The sequence below is a fragment of the Hippoglossus hippoglossus genome, chromosome 13 (genome assembly GCF_009819705.1).
Source record: "Hippoglossus hippoglossus isolate fHipHip1 chromosome 13, fHipHip1.pri, whole genome shotgun sequence".
NCBI lineage: Eukaryota > Metazoa > Chordata > Actinopteri > Pleuronectiformes > Pleuronectidae > Hippoglossus > Hippoglossus hippoglossus.
The window spans coordinates 24,857,315-24,884,090 of record NC_047163.1 but is presented as its reverse complement, the minus strand read 5'-3'; the positions used below and the strand labels follow the sequence as shown (position 1 = coordinate 24,884,090).

At 42.0% G+C, this 26,776-nt stretch overlaps 2 protein-coding genes across 2 annotated transcripts; one reads left to right on the top strand and one right to left on the bottom strand.

Moving 5' to 3' along the window:
* Positions 1 to 79: 79 nt before the first annotated feature.
* On the top strand, positions 80 to 26,773 carry LOC117772605 (bifunctional polynucleotide phosphatase/kinase-like). Its single transcript, XM_034603865.1, has 19 exons — positions 80 to 196; positions 17,930 to 18,241; positions 19,369 to 19,415; positions 19,714 to 19,992; positions 20,127 to 20,432; positions 21,005 to 21,084; positions 21,519 to 21,576; positions 22,312 to 22,419; positions 22,498 to 22,569; positions 22,803 to 22,851; positions 23,107 to 23,177; positions 23,317 to 23,409; positions 24,041 to 24,137; positions 24,237 to 24,298; positions 24,589 to 24,698; positions 25,974 to 26,061; positions 26,148 to 26,215; positions 26,324 to 26,548; positions 26,647 to 26,773. Exons 2-18 carry the CDS (start codon positions 18,121 to 18,123, stop codon positions 26,442 to 26,444), a joined length of 1,830 nt encoding a protein of 609 aa, XP_034459756.1. The 5' UTR covers positions 80 to 196; positions 17,930 to 18,120; the 3' UTR covers positions 26,445 to 26,548; positions 26,647 to 26,773.
* On the bottom strand, positions 8,419 to 17,021 carry LOC117772607 (TRPM8 channel-associated factor homolog). Its single transcript, XM_034603867.1, has 12 exons — positions 16,788 to 17,021; positions 15,892 to 16,557; positions 15,337 to 15,553; positions 14,788 to 15,079; positions 13,446 to 13,747; positions 13,164 to 13,338; positions 12,658 to 12,749; positions 11,083 to 11,290; positions 10,227 to 10,463; positions 9,659 to 9,882; positions 9,395 to 9,508; positions 8,419 to 9,211 (listed from the first exon to the last, which is right to left on the bottom strand). Exons 2-12 carry the CDS (start codon positions 16,536 to 16,538, stop codon positions 8,969 to 8,971), a joined length of 2,751 nt encoding a protein of 916 aa, XP_034459758.1. The 5' UTR covers positions 16,539 to 16,557; positions 16,788 to 17,021; the 3' UTR covers positions 8,419 to 8,968.
* Positions 26,774 to 26,776: the final 3 nt, after the last annotated feature.

The window sequence follows — 26,776 nt, the reverse complement described above, 5'->3', positions numbered from 1 at the left end:
ACCCGGAACTCCTCAACATGTACAAGTAATAACATTTATTTCCAAAAACTAAATAAATAAAACTACTTTACCAAGCAGGTATCTTTTACATTCGTCGCACAGAGATGTCAGCCGCTGTCAGACTGTGCTGGACAGTAAATTATACAAGGAATACCGGAAAAGTCAGAGCGGAACTATCGAGCTGGGCCGGTTTCAGGTCGACTGTATGTATCCCCGCTTTAACGGAAGAAGTTGTGATCAAAAGTAGTAACTCTGATTATATTGAGATTTATAACACAGTCAGTGATTAAAGTGATTAACAGTGTGAGTCCGAGCCCCCGTCAGGCTGAACGCGGAGCCGCTGCGGTCGCTCGGATGTCGTGCACGCTGGTCGGCGCCTCCGGGGCTCGGGTCCCGCTGCTGGATGGCCGGGCTTTGCTTCTGGGCCGGGGCCCGCACACCGGAGTCACCGACAAGAAATGCTCCAGGCACCAGGGTGAGGAGGATCCCATCATAATGCAAACTGACGCTGCTGTTCGTCCTCTGAATGCAAAGTGCTCTAATGGTTGGGAAGAATAGCTTTAATTCATAAAAGTTAGGAATGTGTCTGTTCTTCTGACACATTATAACAACGGATTCCTCCCACTCCAGCTCACTGAGATTAGGAAACCATCATCCCGCTGTGTTAGACTCCGAGTTGACGGTCTCATTAAGCCCTTGTGTCTTTTACAGAAACATTAATCTGAATTCACAGGTTGACTAGGATGAAATGTCACCCCAGCTTTCTAATAAACAGGGCGGAGGCAGACATAGAGCCTAAAAGATTAGTTTATTAAACCATTAATGTAAATGTTTTAAAAAAATATATAATTAAAAGTTGTTTTGAGACCATTTTTAAGATTACAAACTATTTGCATATGGTTTTCTTCTTACTGATTTTTTTCAGTCATCTTGACTTTTATCTTTGACTGCTGGTACCTAAGATGTGTGAAGATGAAACAATCCATTGAGAAAATAACTGCCACATTTCAATAAAACATATAAATGACACTGGTACTATCATTTCCTGCAACTTAGTAATGTGAGAAATTGATCATCATTACCTTTGAAGGACACAGCAGTTGTTTATACACTAAGTGGCCAGTTTGTTAGGTACACCTTGATAAAACAGATACAGTCTAATATAGTCCTGCAATAACTGGCAAGACGAGAAGCCTCAAAAAACACAAATTTTCATCCTGGAAATTCAGATTTTTGTTTAAATTGATATGGATGTGTTGATTCACCTGTGTGGCCATTTTTGAGGACACACTTAGTTGTGTTGTTAAACAGTGTTTTATAAATACAGAGAGATGTTTCTGCCCTGATTGATATGCAACAACCCATGTTCACACATTGAGTCTGCATGTTTTAACCAAAGGTCCTATGCCTCAATGTTTTTAGTTTGCCAAGAAATGTAGCAAATAACAAACAGTTAAATTGTTGCATAAATATAAAAAAAAGGAAATTAATCTATTTTTCATACAATTCTTTGACTTCTCAATGAATATAAATATCAAACTGTAAATGTTTCTGTGTGTGAATATATGTTTGTGGTGACACTTACCATTGTGTTTCCTCCAGTGAAAGTGGTGGCTTGCTATCCAGACCAGGATGTGTTTGTTACTCAGGTATAAAAACAAACAGATGTTTGTCACAGGCTCACAGTTTATATTTATTTAGTTTCCCCGTGAAATGCTCAGGCTAGAAACATCACTGCTAAAATACACTCCAAAATAAATTTAAATACAAATTGAATATAGAATATTTAATATTTGGGATTTCGGAACTACACAATCAAAGGATCAGAAATATAATTTTATTTCACTCTCTTGTCTTTACTGCCTAGACTCACCCAGGTTATTGTACAATCAAAACAGCATAAAATGTCTTTATTCAAGTATTCATCTTTTTCGTCACTGTGACACAGCATTGTTATAGGCGAAATAAAAGCTGTGTGGCTTTAATATTGTATAAAAATCACAATCAACCCCAGAGTAAGTTATTTTCAAGCAGGTTTGATGAATTCCAGCTTTTGAGTTAGGGTTATAGATGGCTGCATCATCACCACCAAGTCTGGGAAAGTCTTTCCCACTGCACCAGATGACTGGAGGTATGTTTACATGTTTGCTATAGCAAAAGAGAGTGATCATTAAGTGTCTGTTAATCATTAACCTGAGCATGTTTGTCACCTGCTCAGGTTAATGATGGTGTCACCGTTGATAAGACAGCAAGTTTTTATGTGGGAGGTGAGTAGAGTCATGGTCGTGACTGTGTGTGTTCTCAGTTATCTGATCTGATTTCACACAAAAACACATGTATATATGCTATATAAGCTATATTTTTTTGGGAAAAATTCAGTTCTTTTCTCTTCAACCTAAAAATGTGCTCGGTAGGCGATTTGTTAATTTTAACTATTAATCGCCTATAATTTAACTTTTATTATTATTTTATCTGTTATTTAACTAATTGTGAGCTTATGGCTTAACCTCTGTGCTCAGATGCCGCAGGGAGGCCTGAAAACTGGGCTCCAGGGAAGAAGAAGAAGGATTTTTCCTGCAGTGACCGACTGGTAAGACATGAGATTCTTAGTCTGGTTCAGTTTGACCACTTTGTTCCACTTCTTTAACCTCATTAAGTTAGTGAGAATTACCGGGAGCATTTTGATAATCAGTTAATTGTAAAGTATTTTTTATCATTGTCATCTGAATATATTTGAGATTTCGACAGTATACTTTTTTAATCTCCTGTACTAGCCTTATGGTGGCTCTGCAGGCTCCAGTCAGAGAAATGTATGGAATCTGTCCAAAATCTTATCTCAGTCTTCAATTGTAAATTTGTAGCAGTAAATATGCCAGAGGATATTTGCAGTTATACAATTACTATATATGTTAAGTATTTTTGTATATATATTCATGTCTACTGTATATATTATATGTTTGCATAATATATTTTCAATGGTTGTATGTATTCTTGGTCATGATAGCATGCTCTGTTGTGTATACAGTACAAGCATTGTCTCCTTCGTGTACATAAGTGCACAATTTGTTTTAGAACATAGGATAAAATGGGGAATATCCCTTGAACGTTTGAAGGTCTTCCGCATCAGTTTGATGATAAGTTGCCAACCACTAGCAGATATTAGTGACCATCAGTGGATATTAGTGACAGATCATCAGTTGTGTACCTTAGCATCATCACCTAGTCCTTTGAGCAACCTGATGGTGGATGTTGCAATAAAAACCCTGTAGCCAACCTCCACTGGGTGGACTATTGCTTTCCAGCCACGTTGCTCTGCCTCAAATGCCATGTCTGTATACCACAGCCTCTTCCTCTCATTCACTTCATCAACAGCATCCTCCCAGGGTACTGTCAATTCTACAAAGTAAATAACACGCAAGGTGTTGAACCAGAGTATCCGGCCTGGTCTTAGGGTGGTAGTGACAGTTTGTGATAGGACTGTAAGCCGCTGGACTACATCCACCAGCATTTCTCAGTCATGGGCTTGCTCCAACTGACCACTCCTAGTCAAAGGAGGAGGCCCTCTCTTTCCCTGTTCCCCTTCTTGGACAATTTTCAGAAATTGGTTGTGTCTCCATGTGTACCTAAGTTGGGAGAGACTTACTATACAACCATTGAGGATGTGTCTGAGGGTAGCTCGAGTTAAGCATAGTGGGTAGGATAGATCTTCATTCAACCACTGCTGGAGGTTTTTGGGTGAAGGAAGGCCATCAGTCGTTGCTCTGTCTACGCAGTAAGCTGATCTGATTGACTCCATCCCCCACAGGTCTCTTCCATCCGATTTCTTTTTGTCTATGCTCTCCAATTGCATCCTATGCATCTGACTTGTCTGTGCGATAGCCTTAGCAAATAGGTTTTTTCATCATATTGTAACGGACTGGTAGGATTATGTTCTGTTTGACTGCTATGTGGTCGTTATGACTTATGTTTCAGCTAAGTACACAGGCTGATGGACAAGGTGCTGGCTGATATTCCCCGCCGAGAGTGTGTTGTATATCTGGACGATATCCTGGTACACGGAGAATCCTTTGAGTCTGCCCTCAGGTCCCTCAAACGGGTGCTGGAGAGGGTGGCAGCAGCAGGACTGAAACTGCATCCCCAGAAGTGCTGCTTCATGAGACGGGAAGTGACTTTCCTTGGTCACACGGTTGGCGAGGGTGGTGTTGGCACCATGGAAGAGAAAGTACAAGCAGTGAAGAACTGGCCCACCCCCAGTTCTGTACAGGACCTAAAGAGCTTCCTCGGCCTGTCCTCCTACTACAGGAGGTTCGTGAAGGGGTTCTCCTGCATAGCTGTGCCCTTGTTCTGTCTGCTGAAGAAAGGGGAGGCGTTCTTATGGACAGAAAAGTGTCAGACAGCGTTCACTTCGCTGCAGGAAGCCCTGCTGGAGGCACCGATCCTCTCCCCGCCTGACCTCACTCTCCCTTTCGTTCTTGACACGGATGCCAGCAACGTCGGCTCAGGTGCTGTATTGGCCCAGGTGACACCTGGGGGAGAAAGAGTGGTGGCGTACTACAGCAGGACATTCAACAAGGCTGAACGTCGCTACTGTGTCACCAGGCGGGAACTGCTCGCTGTGGTCAGTGCCATCCGGCACTTCAAATATTACCTGGGGGGCCTCCACTTCACTGTCCGGACTGATCATTCCGCTTTACAGTGGTTAATGTCCTTCAAGGAGCCGGAAGGCCAGCTGGCATGCTGGATCGAGGAACTACAGGCATATGACTTCACAGTGGTACACAGACCAGGTATGCAGCATGGCAACGCAGATGCACTCTCCCGTCGGCCCTGCGACAGCGACGGCTGCCACTACTGTGAAAAAAGGGAGGCACAGGAGTGCGAATGCTTGAAGACTGAGGTGAAATGTGCAGCTCTGGGACCTGGGGGTCCGTCTGCCGATCAGGGACTAGTGGCTGTGGATACAGTGGAGTGGAGGAAAAATCAAGAGGAGGATGGTGACATCAGGCCAGTATGCATGTGGGTGGCAGCACGACACAAACCACGGTGGGAGGAAGTATCTGTGTTTTCTCGGGCCACAAAGGGACTATGGTCAGTGTTTGAAACCCTGCGCCTGTGTAATGGGGTTCTACAAAGGGGGTGGAAGGAACCAGCTACAGGAGAGACATGGTGGCAGGTGGTGGTCCCAGGGGCTCTGAAGGAGACTGTGCTCCGGGCTGTACATGGAGCTCCTGGATCTGGTCACTTTGGGATCTCTAAGACTCTCCGCCGCCTCCGACAGGGATTCTACTGGGGCCAACACAGGCGAGATGTGGAAGATTATTGTCGCCGCTGCGACAGCTGCACCGCACGCAAAGGCCCCACAGACAGATCCCATGCACAACTCCAACAGTTTCCAACAGGGGGTCCCATGGAGAGAGTCGGGGTCGATGTTCTAGGGCCATTCCCCCGCTCGGAAAGGGGTAACCGCTACGTCCTCACCGTCATGGACTACTTCACCAAGTGGCCAGATGCATACAGCCTGCCTGACCAGGAAGCGGAGACCATTGTAGATGCTTTGGTGGAAGGAATGTTCAGCCGGTTCGGGGCACCCGAGGTCATCCACACCGACCAGGGCAGGAACTTTGAGTCCCGTGTGTTTGCAACCATGTGCGAAAAGCTGGGCTCCCATAAGACACGCACCACACCTCTCCACCCGCAGAGTGACGGCTTGGTCGAGCGGTTCAACCGCACACTGGCGCAACAACTTGCCATAGTGACGGCTAAACACCAAAGAGACTGGGACACCCATGTTCCCCTCGTGCTGATGGCATACAGGTCTGCTGCCCAAGACTCCACATCCTGCTCCCCCGCCCTACTCATGCTAGGCAGGGAAATCCGGACTCCGGCTGAAATGATGATGGGCAAACCTCCGGACACCCCGGTGGATCCTCCTGGGCCTGAATATGCCAGGAAATTACAGGACCGCCTGGAGTCCGCTCACAAGTTTGCCAGGGGCCAGCTGCAGAGTGCAGGGGCAAGGCAGAAGAGGAACTACGACGTACATACCAGAGGACGGCATTTCGAAGCCGGCGAGTTGGTCTGGGTGTACAACCCGCAGAGGAAGAAAGGCAGGTGCCCAAAGCTGGACAGCAAATGGATGGGGCCCTGCAGGGTCCTGGAGAGGCTGAGTGAAGTTGTGTACAGGGTCCAGCTGCTGCTGAGAGGAAGGAAGGTTGCCCTCCACAGAGATAGACTGGCTCCCTATCGGGGCACGGTGACCCCACTGCGATTGGAGACTGGAACACAGGGTGTCAGGGACACTGTTCGATCTTCTCCCCAATACCCCTCTGATGTGCCGTGTTCCTTATCAAGTTCCCCACAGTCAGGATCCTTTCCCCTTTTTCCGGTCCCTGTCCCGGATTCCACGTTGGCTGGACCCCCCCTCTGCTGCAGGGCCGCCGCGGCTGCAGAGGAACCGCAGACCTACTGACCGCCTGGGAGTCTTTGTTGTTCCCTCGGGGACGAGGGACTTTGATGGGGGGAGGTAGTGTAACGGACTGGTAGTTAGGATTATGTTCTGTTTGACTGCTATGTGGTCGTTATGACTTATGTTCAGCTAAGTACACTGTTAAATAAGTTCTGAGATGTCCTGAGGGTCAGTGAATAGGTCGGGGTGGGGCATGTGACAGTTCTAGACCAATGGCTGTGGGGTTGTGCGGGATGACAGGCTCTCATTGGCTGGTTTGTTAGCGGGTCAGGGGTGAAGGAGGAAGGGGAGTGAAGAAGACGAAGTTGTGGTTAGGAGTGTCGGGGTTAAGAACAAGAAGTGTGACATGTTCGGGTTGACTTTAATAAATTTACAAATAAGAGAAGAAGTTCCGTCTCGTCTGTGAGGCGGGGACGCTACAATATCATCAGCTTACAGAGAGACAATTAACTAGCTAGGTTTCTGTCCAAAGGATTTGCAAAAGTTACCCACATTTTAGAGAAACTTTAATGTATTATGCAAAGTATGTGAATATACAATGTAGGTCAATCTTGATAAAAACTTAACATTTCACAAATAAGAGGGTACAACTGAAAGAGTACAGTCATACTATGCAACATGTGGAAACTACTTGGCTATAGTCTCCTCATCTCCACACAGATGTGATCTGGCCTAGACATTGGTAAGGATATATTCCTACTATCCATTTCCAAATCTATTCCTAGAGGTGACAGATGGGACACAGTTGTATACTGTAACTTAAAATATAAACTAACTTTAAGAAAGATGGTGATTACAGTCCACCTTTCAGCTTCTGTCTTGCTCTGTGCACAGTGGAGGGTGCAGGTCCACTTATATCCTGAACCCTCTGGTGCATAAGTGAATAGTTAGGCCCCGACTGTCAAGAATTGATAAAAGTATAGATAGACAGGCTAAAAAGACAATATAGTATCATACAGCCCCTTTGTGTGGGAGAGAGAGAACTTGCCGTTTGTGGGTCTGGTCAGATTCACGTGTATTAACACACATTTTTCAGATGTGTGAATAGACTCATAATTATGGAGGGTTTTCTGGGCCAAAACAATACATATAAATACATAAATAATTATATAAATACATAAATAAAAGGATAAATTAATAATAGCTCGATCGAAGACAGCTGAATCGAACTGGTTGAGCCTGCTGGGTCTGTCACACTGTTCACTCACCAATCAGAAGCTTTAACCCACCCCCTGACCTTTGATGACTGAAGTTGAGTCTTATTTTGTTCTGACCAGCAGGTTACGCAAAGGATAAATACAAGTATACATAAAAGTATATATAAACAAATAAATGTATAAATACATAAATAAAATTCGAAATAAATAAATGTGTAAATAAATACATGAACAAAAAAATATACATATAGATGTATAAATAAATGTCTAAATACACATTTAGTCATTTATTTAGGCATTTAATTATATAATTACGTATTTATCTAATAATTTATCCTTTTATTTATATGTTTTATAGATTTTGTTTTGGCCCAGAAAACCCTACTGAGTTGGATGAGTGATAGTACAAAAAATACGACTACTACAGCCTGTTAACGTTTACATCATAAGAATAATCAGCAAGAAGGCAAATTAAAAGATTAGCTTACAAGCAACAGTTCCATCATCATTTTGGAGAAGCTTAGCCTCATTTGCCTTTTATTAACACCAGTAATACATATTACAGTCAGTAAACACCTTTCAAATCATCTTTATTTACATCTCACACCCTCAGTTTGCATAGCATTTTAACTTTAGTTAAACAATAGAGAACAACCAAACCAATGCATCAGCCTAATATGTAATCACAAATTCACAACCTTTCATCAAGGTTATTTTTTAAATATATCAAAATTAAATTATTTAGTACACAAATTAATACATGTGTCATAATCAAATCACATGTCCACCAAATACCAATTGTCTAATCAATAATCAACTGGCGTAGCCATTTCACTAATAGCAACATGTGAAGCAAATAATTAACCGCATTATAAAATGTTGGTTACATAATAGGTGGTTAAGTGCAATTATTGGATTTACACAGATTTGTCTTAATGAAGCTGCTTTAGAAGGGTCGGCTTATTATGCATTTGTCTAATTGATCAATAACAATGACCCAGCCATCAATAGACACAGTTGTATAAACTTGAAAAGTTTATTTTTTACATTAAATCCAGTGTGACAGAAGGACCATCTCATTTAGTCAGACTGACTTATTGTTACTCAGTAAGAGGTTCAGATGAACAAAACTAATTCACACATTAACTACTAAATAAAGAAGCTGTAAATATATCATCAGCTATAAAACTTCTTTCTCTTTTAAAATAGTATAAGAGACATGGTCAAATACATCAAAAACAAAAAAGAAAACAAAAGTTAGTTAATGATATTTCCTCCTAAATACCCAAAGATTCATTCTCTTAGAACCCATCTCTCTGCACTTCAATCAGCATCATACTGCAGCTCAGTCATACTGGACCATGGGGTGGTCACACCAAGAGGGCAGGTTGGAGAGTTTCTCTTCTGTGGCTGGTGCGATGGGCCAACCCCAGCCCTTGAAGAATCCAGTCAGGTTCATCTCCACAGTCCGGGAGAAAGTCTCAGCGTACAGGTTCATCTTTCCTTCGTTGTCTTTGGGAAAGTCGCTCATCGTGTGGTAGGCAGCAAACACCTTCTTAAAGGCATCCCAGCCAAACTTACCCTGGAGCTACATGCACAGAGAAAAGTGTAGAGGGAACTGTAAGAAAATTGCAGTGTTGACGCCTCACTGTGCTGACTTGGCTTCGAGACTTTCAGTACTATTTACATTTTTGGCCTTTGGCCTGTGTGTGTGTGTGGTTTTGTTCAAATGGTATTTATAAGGGGTAATACAAAAATAATTCTCTCTTACCTGCATATATGTCTCCAGGGCCACCCACATGCTCCAGCTGCTGAGTTTCCTGCCCCCCTTAGCATACTCCGCTGCTCGACTGTTTCGATTTTCTACAGTCATACAAGGATGAGCCTGCATTGAAGAAGATGATTTAGAAACAATATAATCTCCATGAACACCTTAATACGTCTCTAAATGGAAGATAAAAAGAGCTGCTTTTTGTTATTTCTATGAATATAAAATATATCATAAATACACTAAAACAAAGCAGATCTACTCCACCTTTTCTCTGTTAATCCCCAGCATCTCTTCATGCACATACACTGACCAGAGGTTGCATGTACACTCAGTGGTGTTGGGTGGGAACTCCCAGCAGCCTCTCTGCTGGTTGTGTCCCAGTTCATGGATGGGCCCCCATATTCCTACATTCCTGATATGGTCAACACTGACTAATTCAGCTGCAACACTGCTGTGTATCATTATAGGGTAACCTGCATGCATCCAACCTGAGCAGAAGAAAATCAAAAAAAGCACAGAGTTTTGTATTAATGCTAATATGGGTTTCATAGGTATGGTAGATAAACACTGTACAACTTGCTGTGCATGCAGTCACACCAAAGCACAAACTACACGCCTCATTGTAGCATGTTCTGTTACAAAACTCAAATTAACACAATTAACACTCACTCTAACCCTAACCCTATTTGAATCTTTACAATTTTTTAAAAGGACAGTTTTTGCTCCATGATAGACTAGTGACCTGTCCACGATGTACCCTGCTTTTTATCCAGCATGAGTTGTTACTGGCTCAATTTCTCAGGGAGTCCTTTACAAATTCAAATACACTTACCATGGGAAATCTGCACATCTGCTACAAAGCGTTCTTTGCGGGGAAATTTGTGTTGTTTTGCAGCCAGGTCAGCAATGGCCCTCATCATTTCATTCCAGAGCGCCGCCAACTCGTCAGGGCGATCCAGGTCCCGAACCACATTTGATGGCACAGTAAGGATGATGTTTTCAAACTCCAACTCTGCCCAGGGTGAGGGAGCAGTGCGCAGCAAGGACCATTCTGCTGCTGTTGTCACACCTGAAGAAAACAAAAGGTGGGTATGTAAAATTTCCCATGCTAGGAAAAGTATAAACCTGTTTTGTCAAAAAGAGATTACACAAACAGGTCCTCAAAAACTGATGTTCATGATATGAAGTCAGTCTGGCAGGAAATATAGGCCATCATTCAGAGAGCTAAAGCTTCATCTGCACCAGGTCCCAAATCCCAATCCCCTCTTTTGCCAGTTCTCCCAGATCAAAGCCTCCAGTCGCCCCAAAACCCCTAACCCTACCTTACTTCCTCTGCTCAGGATCACCTGCAAAGGAACCCTTTGAACCCGACTGCTTTGCCAGTGAAACCTTTGTTAGAGTCAGCACTACTATATTTGTACAGTCAACTTAAGAAATTGAATTATCAAACATACGTATAAACTTGCATCTCTTGTATGGATTCCACCTTAAGAATCTGAAAATACCTAAAAAACATTATACTTCATATTCAACATAACTACATTCTCTTACTCTATGTCCCCTTGAATCTCAAAGCAACCATACTAATCTCATAATATAGGAGACGAAACATCTTCCATTAACCCCATGAACACATAGATGCACACATCGGTAAACATAATGCACCTTTCAACCTCCTAAGCACTCACCAAATTTGTAATATGGCGCAGCTACAGCCATCTGCACTATGATCTGACACTGCAATTGTGCTTTGGCAGGGGCCACCAGGTAGAGGAGTCCACCCCAGAGGTTCCACACCTGCATCATCTCTGTGGTTATGGGAAATTGTTCATGAACACTTGGTGCTCTCTTCAACTCTGCATGATTCAGTCTGTCTGTTTGACAGCCTATCTGGATCTGAGGAAGACAAGGAATATGTTTTACTGCTTTGAAGATGAGGACTATAGAGCAGTAACTATATTCTTTGATGCATGACTGCTAACAGTAGGAAGCAAAAAGGTGCTTTACTTGTATTAGCAAACTCAATAACCCTTAATGTCTTAAAGGGGACATAGCATGCAAATTCCACTTTGTTAGTGCTTCTACACGTTAATGTGGGTATCTGGCATGTCTACCAACCCAAAAACTATGGGAAAAAAACACTTGCGCGTTTTGTTATGGTTCCTCTAAGTCAGAAACGTCATGCTTGAGTGACTCGATTGAGCTTCCTGGGTTTTGTGTCGTAACAAGGCACTGGAAGTCTCCCTACATGGCCTTGGCCCACCCCCACCTCATCCCCCCCCCGTCCCCCCACACTCGTTACACCGGGGTTACACCGGACGCAGCGAGGCTGCGAGGCAGCGCAGCGCCGTTCCCAAGCACGCAGCCGCCTGGCTGTTCACACGGGACGAGCATTTCTCCGCGCTGGTCAGCCCGCGATTCACTCACATGTGGCATTTGTCTGGATCGTTGGGACTGGGAGGCTGCAGCAGTTGCTCGGGCGCGACCGCTCCCTCTCCCATGCGTGAGCTGGAATTTGTGTCAGCGCCACACAGCCAGCAGTGTGGAAGACTTCTGCAGTGTTCAGCACTACTGTAACACTGGCACAAACACACAGAGCCCCCCCACTCGTTACGCCGGGTTTACACCGGACGCGGAAGCGCCGCTGCGAGGCAGCGCAGCGCCGTTCTCCAGCACGCAGCCGCCTGGCTGTTCACACGGGACGTGCATTTCTCCGCACTGGTCAGCCCCATAGACTGTATATATAAGGTCAGCCCGCGATTCTGCTTTCTCCGCTTGTTGTTGTACCCGTTGAATGTCGGGGTTCGGGGGTAAATGATGGTCTTCATAGCCCCCCCCCCACCCCTCTCTTTCTCTCTCTGTCTGTCTGCTTGTGTGCTTGTAGTGGATGGGCAGAGGGGGACATTTAATTATGTGATTGGGAAAATTAAAACTCCAGGACAACAGAAGGGGAATACAAAGTATGGGATGCATATTTGATAAATTTATATCATATAAAATATGTAATTTATATCGTTTAAAATCATGGGGGGAGAGGGGGGAGGGGGGAGCTGGCTCATTAGCATTTAAAGGAACAGGCACTCAAAACAGGTCACTCTGTGGAGGGCTGTTTTATACAGGGTAAAAAGGAGCTGTTTTAAATGATCCTTGTGGTATTTTGACCAAAGTATGTTACAGACATTTCATTAAGACCCCAAGGAACCATATCAACTTGTGGTAAAATGGGCATGCTATGTCCCCTTTAATGGATTTGTGGGCTGTACCTTCCATCCTTTGTTGACCATGTCTGCTGGTATGGCAATGTAGGTCTTCATACCAGGAGAGAGGTAGAGACCTGTACTGATCCACTCCAAGTCTAACACACACACACACACACACACACACACACACACACACACACACACACACACACACACACACACACACACACACACACACACACACACACACACACACACACACACACACACACACACACACAAACACAACATTTTTTAAATGCTTTAAAAAAACAAATGAAGGAAGAAGTAGACTCCTTAAGATGTTAGTGGGTTTATTTTAACTTCCCTGGTTACGAGGCTGAAATATTGAAAAGTGTGCTATGCCTAATTCTATTTTTTGGCCTGTCTGGGCCTGGTCTAAGATTTTTAATCTCATCAGAACATTCCAGGTTCAGAAGGTGTCATATTAACTAACAGCAAGGTCTGTACAATAGCGCATATACTGTATACAAGTTGAGCTCATAACATCTTCATATATTTGGTCTCACCTGTTGTGTTAACACTGATCTGGATCCTGTGGTTATAGACAACTGGCATCAAAGGATTATCCTTAATGAGAAAAGGCAGGATTGCATCTGGATTTGGGCAAACCTTATATACCTCTGTGCCCACGTTGAGGAGCAGGTGGTCTTTGGCACTCTTCGTAGGACAGGTCTCAGACACCTTGAAAGAAGATGAATAAAAGACAAGACACATCACAAAAACATCAAACAAAATAGCTTTGTGCTGCTCTATTGGAAAATGTTAAGTTTCGCATTTTGTTGACTCACCTGTGGCATGCCCACCCTCAATATGATATCAGTGAGGGCGGACAGGACCTGTGCATAGAAGGAGCAGTCATGAGCCTTCATGGTCAAGTAGGTGGAACAGTCCGTGCCCAGCTTTTTCAGACATTCCTCTTCATGCTTCGTAAGTTCACTTCCTTCGTTGACATGTCCAGCAAAGCGGTGTAGAAGGTGGCGGAAGTGGTAGGTGTCTTTGATGGCCTGGCTGGGTACAGGGGCCTTGTATACACCACCTCTGATTATTGCTCCCAACAGGCTCAAGCCCATTTTAGTCAGGATCTTGTTCCCTGAAATACATTGGAACAACCATGAGTTGATATTCTGACGTGATATGGATATTTGAAGCCCAAATATCAAGTAGTACCCAATTAAAAATAAATTTGTTTTGATATTTTCTTTAGTGTGTTTCCAAGTGCTGCAAAGTTACCTGTTGTTTTGTTGGGTAGTCCTCTTTGTAATTATGTTAAACCAACACTATGGAACTTTCTGCTGTCTCTAGTCTGCAGCAATTCAGTCCCCTACATTGTTGTATGGACCCACGCACTTTCATTTCCCCCCTACACAGGTTTTGTCTGAGCCCACCATTTTCTCAAGTTCAGCAGCCTTCATGAACAACTATTACACCAGTTACTTGGTGTACCTGTTGCAGCAGGCAATTGACTTGTTATCTTCAGAGTTTACATAAACAAGAAACCTCTAGACCATAAACCGTATGCTCTGGACACAAGAAAGTCATATCATCATGGCCAGCACCATCCAGTTTTTTTAAAGTCTACAACTGCCATTTTTGGTTAAAGTTATCAACCCATTCTTGCTGCCCTGCAGTTTGCACCTTTATCAGTCATTGAATAAGCAAATCAGTTGCCAACCCAGCAGGCTTCTCTTTTTTTACCCCTGTAAGTTCTAGCTTCAGTGTGAGCAGGGATCAGGTTCCTTGATTTCTTTGAAGCACTTTCCCGTTTATATAAACCAGTCCAGCAGCCCAGCAAATCCTCAGTTTCCAGAACATCCCTGAGTGTGTGTGTGTGTCTGTGTGTGTGTGTGTGTGTGTGTGTGTGTTTGTGTATGTGCGTGTGTATGTTTTATGTTGTTATGTGTTTAGGACTGCAATTCCGTCTCGCTATATGAGGAATTCAATGTGTGGGGTTATTTAACGTTATGCCTGATATGAGTTAATCTACATTACCATGTGGATATGTTATTGTAAGTCGCTTTGGATAAAAGCGTCAGCTAAATGAAATGTAACAATTTGTACAGCAGTACCTATATTAGTTAGGATGCATTATGTTATGATATCATGAACTTTGCAGGTGGCGCATTATCGTACCTACGAAATCTGTTAATGGGTTTTGTCCACAGTGTGTCTGTGCCCAGTACCAGGCATGTCCACCAATCAGAAGGCCTCCTCCCTCTGCCACAAAGTTCTGGATATCCTCCATGTGATCACCGCTGTATGCTGTGCACACGAATACACTCAGGTCTTTCCTGAAGTTTGTCTTCTCACACTTTAACCCTGACTTGCTGAGGATTCCTAAGGCTTGATTGTGCGATACCCCAATGACCCCATTCCGGCCTTCATCCAACCAGTGAATGGCATTACTCCAAAATTGAGTCATTGGCTGTAATGAGAAGAATTATTTCAAAACAGAAACAGTAGTTAATCAACATTGATAAGTATTCTAGACATTAAACTGCTGGTGACCAGAAACATTTAACAAGATATAAATGGAAAATAATTATATCTACTGTCTCAAAAAGATCATACTATCTACACATGATAATTGTATACCTGCCTAATTGAGAAAATTCTCATAATATGCTCATTTTGACTTAAGAAGGCAGAAATTCTAAGTCAGATCATTAATGTAGACTTTACCTCTCGTGAAAGAATTCCTTCATGTGAAATCACAATGACCCGTCCCTGTCCATAGTAGGCTCCTGCCAGGAACGCGTCTCCATGCTCTGTGGTCCCAATGGGAAAGGCCAGAGGGCCATGGACCAGAACCTCAGAAAGTACTGCTCCCTCTTGGATGTCGAACTCTGAAACCCCCTTGAGTAAGAACTCCAAGTCATCCTCAAAATCCTTTCCGTTTCTGTATTTGAAAGGGGGAGAAGTAAACCAGATATATATGACAGTTACAGTGAGTTATAGAATTTCAGGAAAGAACCAGTAACTGCTTTAAATCGTATTGTTTTTCTTAACCAAAAATGTTAAAGGATGAATAATATTAATATTCATTTACTATGACTAATATATATTAACATAAATTGGTATAATAATATAATGAAAACAATTCAGTGATAGCTTCAGTGTTAGCTTCATTATTGTTAATAATGTCATAAATGTGCAGAAAGTTTTCAAATAAGAGTAGTCTCTTTACAAAGTGAAATCTTTCTAAATGTGCAATAATCGATAAGTGTATACACTCACACTACAGCCATCCAGGAGGATGGGATTTTAGGATAGACAGGCAGGTACTCTGCCTCACCCTGATGATCAGAGAAGTAGATCCCTGCCACACCAGAAACCTTGTTCCCTTCAAACAGAAGCAGTGTGTTTTCTTTTGGGTGACTTGCAGCCCAGCTCCACGCCTGACCTGCTATTAACACTCCTCCTCCAGCTTTAATGAATGCCACTATATCCTTCTTGTCTGCACCCACACTGTAGGCATCTGTCACATACACACCAACCCCCAGATTATCACTAAAGGCCCCCACCACTTTGGCTTGGAAGCTGGATTTGCTGAGGTTATCAGCGACTGACATGACATTTTTATGGACCCCTACAGACAGGTTGTCGGATCCATCTCCTCTCAGCCAGGTCAGAGCATTCTCTACAAGAGCTGGGAGGGTCGACAGGTAACTCTCATGACCCAGAACTACAATCCTTCCACTGCCGTACAGAGACGCAGCAATCAGGACCTGGCCTTTGCTGTTCATTGCCAAAGGAAAGGCATGGTCTCCAGTCAGAACCAGGTCGCTGGGAACACATTGGCCACGGAGGTCCAGCTCTTTCAAGCCTCTCATCAGAGACATGTAGGTCCCTTCATGTTGGTTTTGCATGGGCTGGTTGGACATGGTGAGAAAGTTTGATGCTCTGAAAACCGACAGAGGGAGACTCAGACACAATACTGACTTTGATAACATATTACATTAGTTAGTCTGTACCGTGGGGAAAAATAAATATGATCCATTACAATATCAATTTCAACTTACAACTGGAGACAAAAGGATATTAGGTACTTTTGACTTGGTTTCACAGAGGCCAAAGAGTTTGCAATAATTACTGGAAAGAAAGAAGGAAAGAAAGAAAAAAAATTTTTTTACCTGTAAAAAGGTTTCTGCTTGTATAATCAGACTGCTGCAGACATCAGACGGTTTTCAAGACAGCCACTCTCATGCAGCATATATCTGACTGAACAGATGAGACAATATAAATGAGAGAAGCAGTATGGGAGTGGGTATTTAAGAGACAAAACAAAAAGAGGAGTGACTTCAGTGACACACTATTAATGCTAGCAAAGATCAAACATCAGCACCTCTCTGCTAACATTCTCAGTATATAAATAATACACTGCTGGAGATACGTCCTGAATGACAGTACATAGGAAACCTGTTTTTCCTATTGGCATGATGAGGAAGTGGATGTTGACACAACATTTTAATTTAGCTGTGAGATGAGTCACTCCAGGCATCTGTGTTTGTATCTCTTAAACAAATGATGGTTATATATATTTGTAGAGAATGTGTGTTTGCATTTAGCGTGTGTGTGTGTGTGTACTTAAACTTCTGTGAGGACAATTTTAAGCATAGACCCTACAGAGTGAGGACATTTTGGAAAGTGAGGACATTTTGACCAGTCCTCACTTTTTCAATGGTCTGCTTGAGGGTTAAAACTTGATTTTAGGGTTAGGTTTAGAATTAGGTTTAGGGTTGAAGGGGAATAAAAGTTATAAAAAATGTAAATGCAACATTCAGATTATGGTCTACTAGAACATATTCGAAACACCTGCCTCTACTATACATCTATAAACAAAACTAAGTACACATGTAAATAAAAGGAATCTCTCAAACAGGCATGTTATGAGGAAGACAGAAAAAAGAAACATTACACACATCACAATAACACGAAACGAGGAGGATCAGGTGATTATACATATTTGAGGAGGCTGTTACACAAAGAAACATTTAGTCCGGAAGTTTATCATGTTGTCCTTTTTTCCTCACATTGGATTTTTCCTCTTTACAGCGTTTCTGTTCGATGCTACGTCAAACCCGGAACTCCTCAACATGTACAAGTAATAACATTTATTTCCAAAAACTAAATAAATAAAACTACTTTACCAAGCAGGTATCTTTTACATTCGTCGCACAGAGATGTCAGCCGCTGTCAGACTGTGCTGGACAGTAAATTATACAAGGAATACCGGAAAAGTCAGAGCGGAACTTTCGAGCTGGGCCGGTTTCAGGTCGAGTGTATTTTTCAAATGGACCGCGGGTACAGCGCTCAAACGACTCCCCGCTTTAACGGAAGAAGTTGTGATCAAAAGTAGTAACTCTGATTATATTGAGATTTATAACACAGTCAGTGATTAAAGTGATTAACAGTGTGAGTCCGAGCCCCCGTCAGGCTGAACGCGGAGCCGCTGCGGTCGCTCGGATGTCGTGCACGCTGGTCGGCGCCTCCGGGGCTCGGGTCCCGCTGCTGGATGGCCGGGCTGTGCTTCTGGGCCGGGGCCCGCACACCGGAGTCACCGACAAGAAATGCTCCAGGCACCAGGGTGAGGAGGATCCCATCATAATGCAAACTGACGCTGCTGTTCGTCCTCTGAATGCAAAGTGCTCTAATGGTTGGGAAGAATAGCTTTAATTCATAAAAGTTAGGAATGTGTCTGTTCTTCTGACACATTATAACAACGGATTCCTCCCACTCCAGCTCACTGAGATTAGGAAACCATCATCCCGCTGTGTTAGACTCCGAGTTGACGGTCTCATTAAGCCCTTGTGTCTTTTACAAAAACATTAATCTGAATTCACAGGGTGACTAGGATGAAATGTCACCCCAGCTTTCTAATAAACAGGGTGGAGGCAGACATAGAGCCTAAAAGATTAGTTTATTAAACCATTAATGTAAATGTTTAAAAAAAATATATAATTAAAAGTTGTTTTGAGACCATTTTTAAGATTACAAACTATTTGCATATGGTTTTCTTCTTACTGCTTTTTTTCAGTCATCTTGACTTTTATCTTTGACTGCTGGTACCTAAGATGTGTGAAGATGAAACAATCCATTGAGAAAATAACTGCCACATTTCAATAAAACATATAAATGACACTGGTACTATCATTTCCTGCAACTTAGTAATGTGAGAAATTGATCATCATTACCTTTGAAGGACACAGCAGTTGTTTATACACTAAGTGGCCAGTTTGTTAGGTACACCTTGATAAAACAGATACAGTCTAATATAGTCCTGCAATAACTGGCAAGACGAGAAGCCTCAAATAACACAAATATCCATCCTGGAAATTCAGATTTTTGTTTAAATTGATATGGATGTGTTGATTCACCTGTGTGGTCATTTTTGAGGACACACTTAGTTGTGTTGTTAAACAGTGTTTTATAAATACAGAGAGATGTTTCTGCCCTGATTGATATGCAACAACCCATGTTCACACATTGAGTCTGCATGTTTTAACCAAAGGTCCTATGCCTCAATGTTTTTAGTTTGCCAAGAAATGTAGCAAATAACAAACAGTTAAATTGTTGCATAAATATAAAAAAAAGGAAATTAATCTATTTTTCATACAATACTTTGACTTCTCAATGAATATAAATATCAAACTGTAAATGTTTCTGTGTGTGAATATATGTTTGTGGTGACACTTACCTTTGTGTTTCCTCCAGTGAAAGTGGTGGCTTGCTATCCAGACCAGGATGTGGTTGTTACTCAGGTATAAAAACAAACAGATGTTTGTCACAGGCTCACAGTTTATATTTATTTAGTTTCCCTGTGAAATGCTCAGGCTAGAAACACCACTGCTAAAATACACTCCAAAATAAATTTAAATACAAATTGAATATAGAATATTTAATTTTTGGGATTTCGGCACTACACAATCAAAGGATCAGAAATTTAATTTTATTTCACTCTCTTGTCTTTACTGCCTAGACTCACCCAGGTTATTGTACAATCAAAACAGCATAAAATGCCACAGTTCAGTGTTGGTACGTGTCCCGTTTGCTTCACAGCTTGGTGCCAATCCCAGTTCCCTGGATGATGAGAAGCTTGGCCGGGGTCAGTCTGGTAAACTCACCCATGGAGGCGTTCTCTACCTGGTTAACCACAACCATCCATTTAAACTGCACTACTCCCTGAGCTCCAACGGTACAACCTCCAGTGCTGCACAGAAAGTGCTGAAAGCCACCAATAAGACAAAAGGAGGAAGGAACGGGAAAGAAAAAGAGACACAGTCAAGTCTGGCACCGAAACGCAGTATAAAGGATTTCTTCCCTACCTCTCCCACGAAGTTAACACAGGTTTCACTGTTCGGTTATTGAGTTCTAATCTAATCTATCTGAATGTCTTTTTCCTGAGTCATGTTACAACACATAACATTTATTAAAATGATATGCAGTGTGTATTTTAATTTTTTTCTGTTCAGTCTTATAAAAGACAACTGAGCCCAGAGAGGGGACACCCTGAGGTGAAGCGCCAAAGGACAGATGAGGTGTCCGGTGGATGGATGAAGGAAGAAGAAGAAGAGGATGAAGAGGAGAGACTGGCAGAGGAAAAGCTCAAGCAGCTGCAGGAGTTGGCAGAGAAGTCTATGACAGAGATGAGTAACAGCCCCCACCCTTCGTCTTCATCGTCATCATCATCATCGTCAAAGGCCTCTCTAAAGAGCAGCTGGCAGCAGATAGGCAACCTGATGCTTTACACTGCTGCTGGAGTCAAAGGGAGTGACAAGGTGGGGACTGTTTCAATGCTGATGAAGTTTGTCTTTATTCAAGTATTCATCTTTTTCATCACTGTGACACAGCATTGTTATCGGCGAAATAAAAGCTGTGTGGCTTTAATATTGTATAAAAATCACAATCAACCCCAGAGTAAGTTATTTTCAAGCAGGTTTGACGAATTCCAGCTTTTGAGTTGTGATGATCTTTGGATTTAGGAGTGTTGATTCGACAAACAAGATGGTAAAATACAAAAACCTTGAGCTCTAGAACACTGTAGAAGTCATTTTGTTTTATTTTCTGATAATAATATTCAAAGCATATCCATTATTGATTATTCAAATCAGCACCCTTATGTTCTGCTGCTAAACATCAGTAATATAACATTTCTTGATTTCTAGTTAACCTCTATCAGTGATGTGTAGAGCTTGACTGACATCACCTTTTCTAATTTCTTGGAGATGAAGATCATGTGTTTCAAACATTGATGTCTTCCCCTTTTTGACGTTTGAATTACAAGTTGTTCGGTTGAGGATATCAACCAGCGCAGGTGAAAATGTCTGAATATTCCTCTTCTCGCCTCCAGATTGCCGGGTTTGACATAGATGGCTGCATCATCACCACCAAATCTGGGAAAGTCTTTCCCACTGCACCAGATGACTGGAGGTATGTTTACATGTTTGCTATAGCTAAAAATAGTGATCATTAAGTGTCTGTTAATGAGGGTTGGATAAAGGACTGTCTTACCTGGTGTTGGGTTAGTTCTGAGGGGTTAGTTTTGAGCTTGCCCCAGATATGTCTGTCAAAATGTGTGTGAAGACTCTCCTTTACCAAGTTTAATGAATACAGAACATTGGCTTGAGTGTGTACATATGTGTGGTTTAACCTCAGGGACGTTCACAATGATGCTTCCTTGGTTAATAAGTCTCTTCTCTCCGCACTCTACACACACATCACGCTCTTTACTCACTTGTGTGCTTGCTCCTGCGTTCCAGCGTGCCCCCGATATATTGTCCTATCATAGACAGTGGCTTATATACCACAGATTATATCTCACAACTACATGCTTTGTTGTAATCATTCTTGTGTTTAAATCCCAGGATTCTGTTTCCAGAGATTCAGCCCAGACTGGCCACTTTGCTTAGAAGAGGATATAAGGTGAGAAGGAGAAACACAGCAGCTGCTAATAATATTAGGGAACTTTGCAAGATTAAAGGCAAGGCAAGTTTATTTTATAGCACATTTCAACAAAAAGGCTCAGGAGGTAGAGCGGGTCGTCCACTAACCAGAAGGCTGGCCATTGGATCTCCCGCATTCCGCTTGCTGAAGTGTCCTTGGGCAAGAAATTGAACCCCAAATTGCCTGTATGAATGATGTATGATAGACAAGTGCTGCACATAGATGCACTGTATGAATATGTGCGTGTGAATGGGTGGATGGCAAAACTATACTGTGCAGTTTATGAAATGAGCAATTATATGATTTTATGAAAGGCCGTGTCAAACAGGAAAATTCTCAGCATTGATTTTAAAGAACTAAGAGTTGCAGCAGCCCGGCAGGGCATAAAAACAAACATGTTTGGTTTCGACTCTGGGGTCAGAAAGCAGACTCCAGATGACCTGAGGAGCCTTGATGGTTCATAACATAGCAGATCAGAAACCGTTCAGTGCTTTATAAACCAACAGCAGGATTTTGAAATCAATTCTTTGACAGACAAGGAGCCAATGTAAAGATCTTTGAACTGGAGTGATACGATCAGCTTTAAGATTGTTGTTGAGCACAAGCATTTGGAACCGGCTGCAGATTTCTGATCGAGTGAAATATTATTGAATGTTATGTTCTGTAGCAGTATTTACCACTAGATTTAGTCTGCTATTGCTCTCCCTTTTGTAGGTGGTGCTCTTCACAAACCAGATGGGGATCGCTAGAGGCAAACTGAGACCAGAAGTCTTTAAGTCTAAAGTGGAGGACATACTCGCCAAGCTGCAGCTACCTGTGCAGGTTTGCTGGGCTGTATATACTTAAGTAGATATATCACGTAAAGCAGATATTTGGATGCTGCATGTTTCTTTGTTTCAGGTGTTTGTAGCGAGCGGTCCTGGTATCTACAGGAAACCAGTTTTGGGAATGTGGAATCACCTGTGTGAGAAGGTAATTGTCAGCTGAGATGCATGGATAAACACACACACCAATGTTTTGAAAGGTCCACACCTCATTCCATGCCTTTGAGAGGAGGCTGACAACACAAAATATAAACAACACTGAGTCATAGACACTGCCCTGTTGTCATTCCTCACAACATCATTTACTGCTGTGCCTGCATGTTTGACAGTGTGTGTCTGATTTAACTGAAAAACATCGTTGCATGTTTGTCACCTGCTCAGGTTAATGATGGTGTCACCGTTGATAAGACCGCAAGTTTTTATGTGGGAGGTGAGTAGAGTCATGGTCGTGACTGTGTGTGTTCTCAGTTATCTGATCTGATTTCACACAAATACACATGTGTTACATAAGCTACATAAGCTATATTTTTGGGGGGAAAATTCAGTTATTTTCTCTTAAACCTAACAATGTGCACAGTAGGCGATGTGTTAATTTTAACTATTAATCGCCTATTATTTAAGTTTTATTATTATTTTATCTATTATTTAACTAATCGTGAGCTTATGGATTAACCTCTGTGCTCAGATGCCGCAGGGAGGCCTGAAAACTGGGCTCCAGGGAAGAAGAAGAAGGATTTTTCCTGCAGTGACCGACTGGTAAGACATGAGATTCTTAGTCTGGTTCAGTTTGACCACTTTGTTCCACTTCTTTAACCTCATTAAGTTAGTCCTCACTGGTGCACAAATCATCTCAAATCAATATGTGTAACTGTTATCTTATTTCTCGTACTTGTAGTTTGCTCTAAACATGGGGTTGAAGTTCCACACCCCAGAGGAGTACTTTTTGGGCTGGAAGAGCGCCCCCTACAGCCTGCCTGATTTTGACCCTGTAAGTCAAATGACCAATTTGACATGAATAGTTTCTTTTTTAAAATACATTGAATTGTGTTGGTACAATAGAGTATTAGCTCCATGTTGAAAAAAAAAAAGTGTTGTAAATTTATGAGGGAAAAAAGTCATAATCTTATGAGAACTAATTGTAGACTACGTGGTATTGTAGAGGGGGAATATCAGAAGATAAGCATTGTACACACTGGGTAAAATGAGGAATGTGGAGCATCTTGTTAAGTTATACTTGAGTATAGATTTTGCAAATTACTAAATGCTTCGTCTTTTGGCACATCAGCACCACATTGTCATAAGTATCAGGACCTTAGAAAGATCGTGCCAGAAACTCAGAGAGAGGGGGGAGTTCACTGTGAGAATGATGGAGGAGGTCAAAGTTGCATTTTGTGCAAAGTTCTTGAAAAGTGAGTTAAGTTAAAGTTAAACAAACATTTTGTCTTTACTGCCGAAGAAGAATAGACTGCACCTCTCAGTACCGCAAATAAAAGAACCACAAAGACTTTTTGTGGAGGAAATTTCTTCTTTTGTGGAGGAGGAAATGTTTGATAGTCTTTTGGTAATGTTTTGTCTGTTCCTGTATTTTTGTAAATGTTTTTCTTCGTCTGAATCGTCAGAGGAAGCGTGACTCGGCTGCCAGGCTGTACGACCCTCCATCGGCCTCCCTCACGTCCAGCAGGACAGAAGTCATTGTTGCTGTTGGTTTCCCTGCTTGTAAGTGAACTTGGATGGTTTATCATGTTTCGATTTTTTTCTGGTCTGTCTTCCCGACAACACCCTTCTCATGTTGTTCTTTGTTCTCTTTCTCCGCAGCGGGTAAATCCACTTTCTTCCACACCCACATCATTCCACAAGGCTACTTGTATGTGAATAGGGTGAGTGGATATTTTATGAACAGGACTCCAGATGCCACATCTGCCTGTGTATCTATATTTTATTTCAATCAGGAGAGACATCGATTCAACGTTTTAACAACATTAAATATATATATATATATATATATACAATTAAAAAAAATGTACAGTTATTTGTCAAGTTGATAAGATGTCAAGAAAATCGAAATACAGACGAAAACAGATTCCTCGTTAGAGTTAGATGCATACGTTTATGTTTCATGACAGAAACAATGTATTGATCCTTTCATTGGGTTTTATTTCTGTGTCAGGACACACTCGGTTCATGGCAGAGCTGTGTGTCAGCATGTGAGCGCTCTCTGAAGGAAGGCCGCAGTGTTGCCGTGGACAACACCAACCCGGACCCTGAGTCTCGCAAGCGGTAATGCAGCAGCGCTTCATCTGTATTTACTGTGAAGGCGCTTTATCTCTGTGTGTTTCCTCGACTGTTTGCATATCTAGCTCCACCTCACTGGCTGCTCCTTTAGACAAACAAAAGCCTCAATAGACAGTCGTTCAAAAGTGAAGAATAAATATACACAAACAGAGGAGAATATTTACAGGCAGGGTTTTTTTTTTTTTATTGTTGTCTACACTGAGCTATGATTTAAGTCAGTGCTATTTGCAATTATAGCACTGTACCAAGAAGGACACAGTAAATAGAAAAAATAATTGGCAACACATCGAGAAAAAACTGAGAAATTACCCACAGACACAAAAAAATTTGAATCACTTACAAGAACGAAAAAGGTTTTAGTCCAATAGATGACGGATTCTACTGGAGACACACCAGTGAATTTCCAAGAAACGTTGTAAATTCACTCCCTGTCTTTTTTTAAAGGAATCGTACTAAATGGGTGCATTTAGTAATCTGTGTGTTCACTCTGTGCTGCTTTTGCTGCACAGTTGCTTCTCAAAAAAATCTGAATAATGTGGAAAAGTATAGTTTTTTTTGTAATATAATTAAAAAAGTGAAACTTTCACATGGTCTAAATTCATGACATGATAAGTGAAAATATCCAGCCTGTTTTGTTTTAATTTTGATGACGGCTTACAACTTATGAAATAAACAAAATTCAATATCTCAGAATATTAGAATCTTTCCTAAATTCAATCAAAAAAGATTTATGTCCAACTTCTGAAAAGTCTGTTCCTTTATGAAGTCAATACTTGGTCGGGGCTCCTTTAGCACAAATGACTGCATCAATGCGGTGTGGCATCTGATAAGAGGACTTTGGACAACCTTTTTTTCCCTAACCCTGATAAGAAGCTTCTGATTCTCTCTGGTTAAAGAGTGGCTTGATACTAGGAATGCAACAGTTGTAGTCCATTTCCTTCGTGTGTGGTGGCCCTTGATGCACTGGCACACAGTATTTTGAGATACATTTTTAATAATATATATTTTGAGCTGTAGACCACAATCATGGAAATTAGGATTTAAAAAATGCTTGACACATTTTATGTTTGTGAGTAATGGGTCTAGATTAGACTATATAAAATGTTCACTTTCTTAAATAACTGATGCAAAATATTGAACTTTTTCATGATATAAAAGTTTTTTGAGATGCACCCGTATATGCATGCTGTCTGAGATATGTATATACGGTATGGTTATATGGTTTTCTCTGTTTGTGTAACCAAATACTGCATTTTCTAGCTATGTGGACGTGGCCAAAGCAGCAGGAGTGTCCTGTCGCTGTTTCCACTTCTCAGCCTCTCTGCAGCAAGCCAAACACAACAACAGAGTAAGACTGTCCTCTGCACTTTGGTTTGGTTCATCTGGTCACAAAGTGTGTGTTTGTTGATGTTTTTTTAATACTGTTGTCCTCAGTTCCGTGAAATGGCTCCGTCCGAAAGCAAACATGCCAAGGTCAATGACATGATTTTCCACAGCTACAAGTAAGCTTGACTCATTGGGCCTTGAATCCTGGCAGTAATAACTAAACAGTGTAGACTTTATTGTCAGCTGTGCAATGTTTTTCTAAATCTGTGTCTCCCTCTGGACAGGAAACACTTTGTGGCTCCTGCTCTCTCTGAGGGCTTCTCCGAGATCCTCCAGATCCACTTCGTCCCAAAGTTCAAAGACAGCCAATCAGAGACCCTGTTCCGACAGTTTTCTGAGGGCTGATTGGACAGTTGGCTTTTAAAAGACCAGCCAACCGACCTGCATCTTGTCTGGGATCCCCACTGACCTATCCACCTTATACGCAATACTGTATGTCTCAATTCAGGGGCCGCGTGGACTCGAAGGCTGAACCGAAAAGAGACAGTCTGGTTTACAGAGGATTTACTTGTTTGGTCTCAGTCTCCAAATGCAGCCTAAGAACGGTGATGTAGTCTAGACTTGTGGCACAGAATCAGGAACTGTACTGGAATGTATGATATATTCATGTATGTGTCCCAGGACCTGATTATGCATACGTTTTACATGTGTTGTTTAGAAAGAATAAAATGGATAAA

Coding starts and splice junctions, on each gene's coding strand:
- LOC117772607 (XM_034603867.1), bottom strand. CDS start 16,538: ATGTCCAACCAGCCCATGCAAAACCAACATGAAGGGACCTACATGTCT. Junction 13,339..13,445: donor TGAGGGTGGGCATGCCACAG/GTGAGTCAACAA, acceptor TCTTCTTTCAAG/GTGTCTGAGACCTGTCCTAC. Junction 11,291..12,657: donor TGGTCAACAAAGGATGGAAG/GTACAGCCCACA, acceptor TGTCTTCCTCAG/ATCCAGATAGGCTGTCAAAC.
- LOC117772605 (XM_034603865.1), top strand. CDS start 18,121: ATGTCGTGCACGCTGGTCGGCGCCTCCGGGGCTCGGGTCCCGCTGCTG. Junction 23,410..24,040: donor GCCTGCCTGATTTTGACCCT/GTAAGTCAAATG, acceptor CTGAATCGTCAG/AGGAAGCGTGACTCGGCTGC. Junction 26,216..26,323: donor ATGATTTTCCACAGCTACAA/GTAAGCTTGACT, acceptor CCCTCTGGACAG/GAAACACTTTGTGGCTCCTG.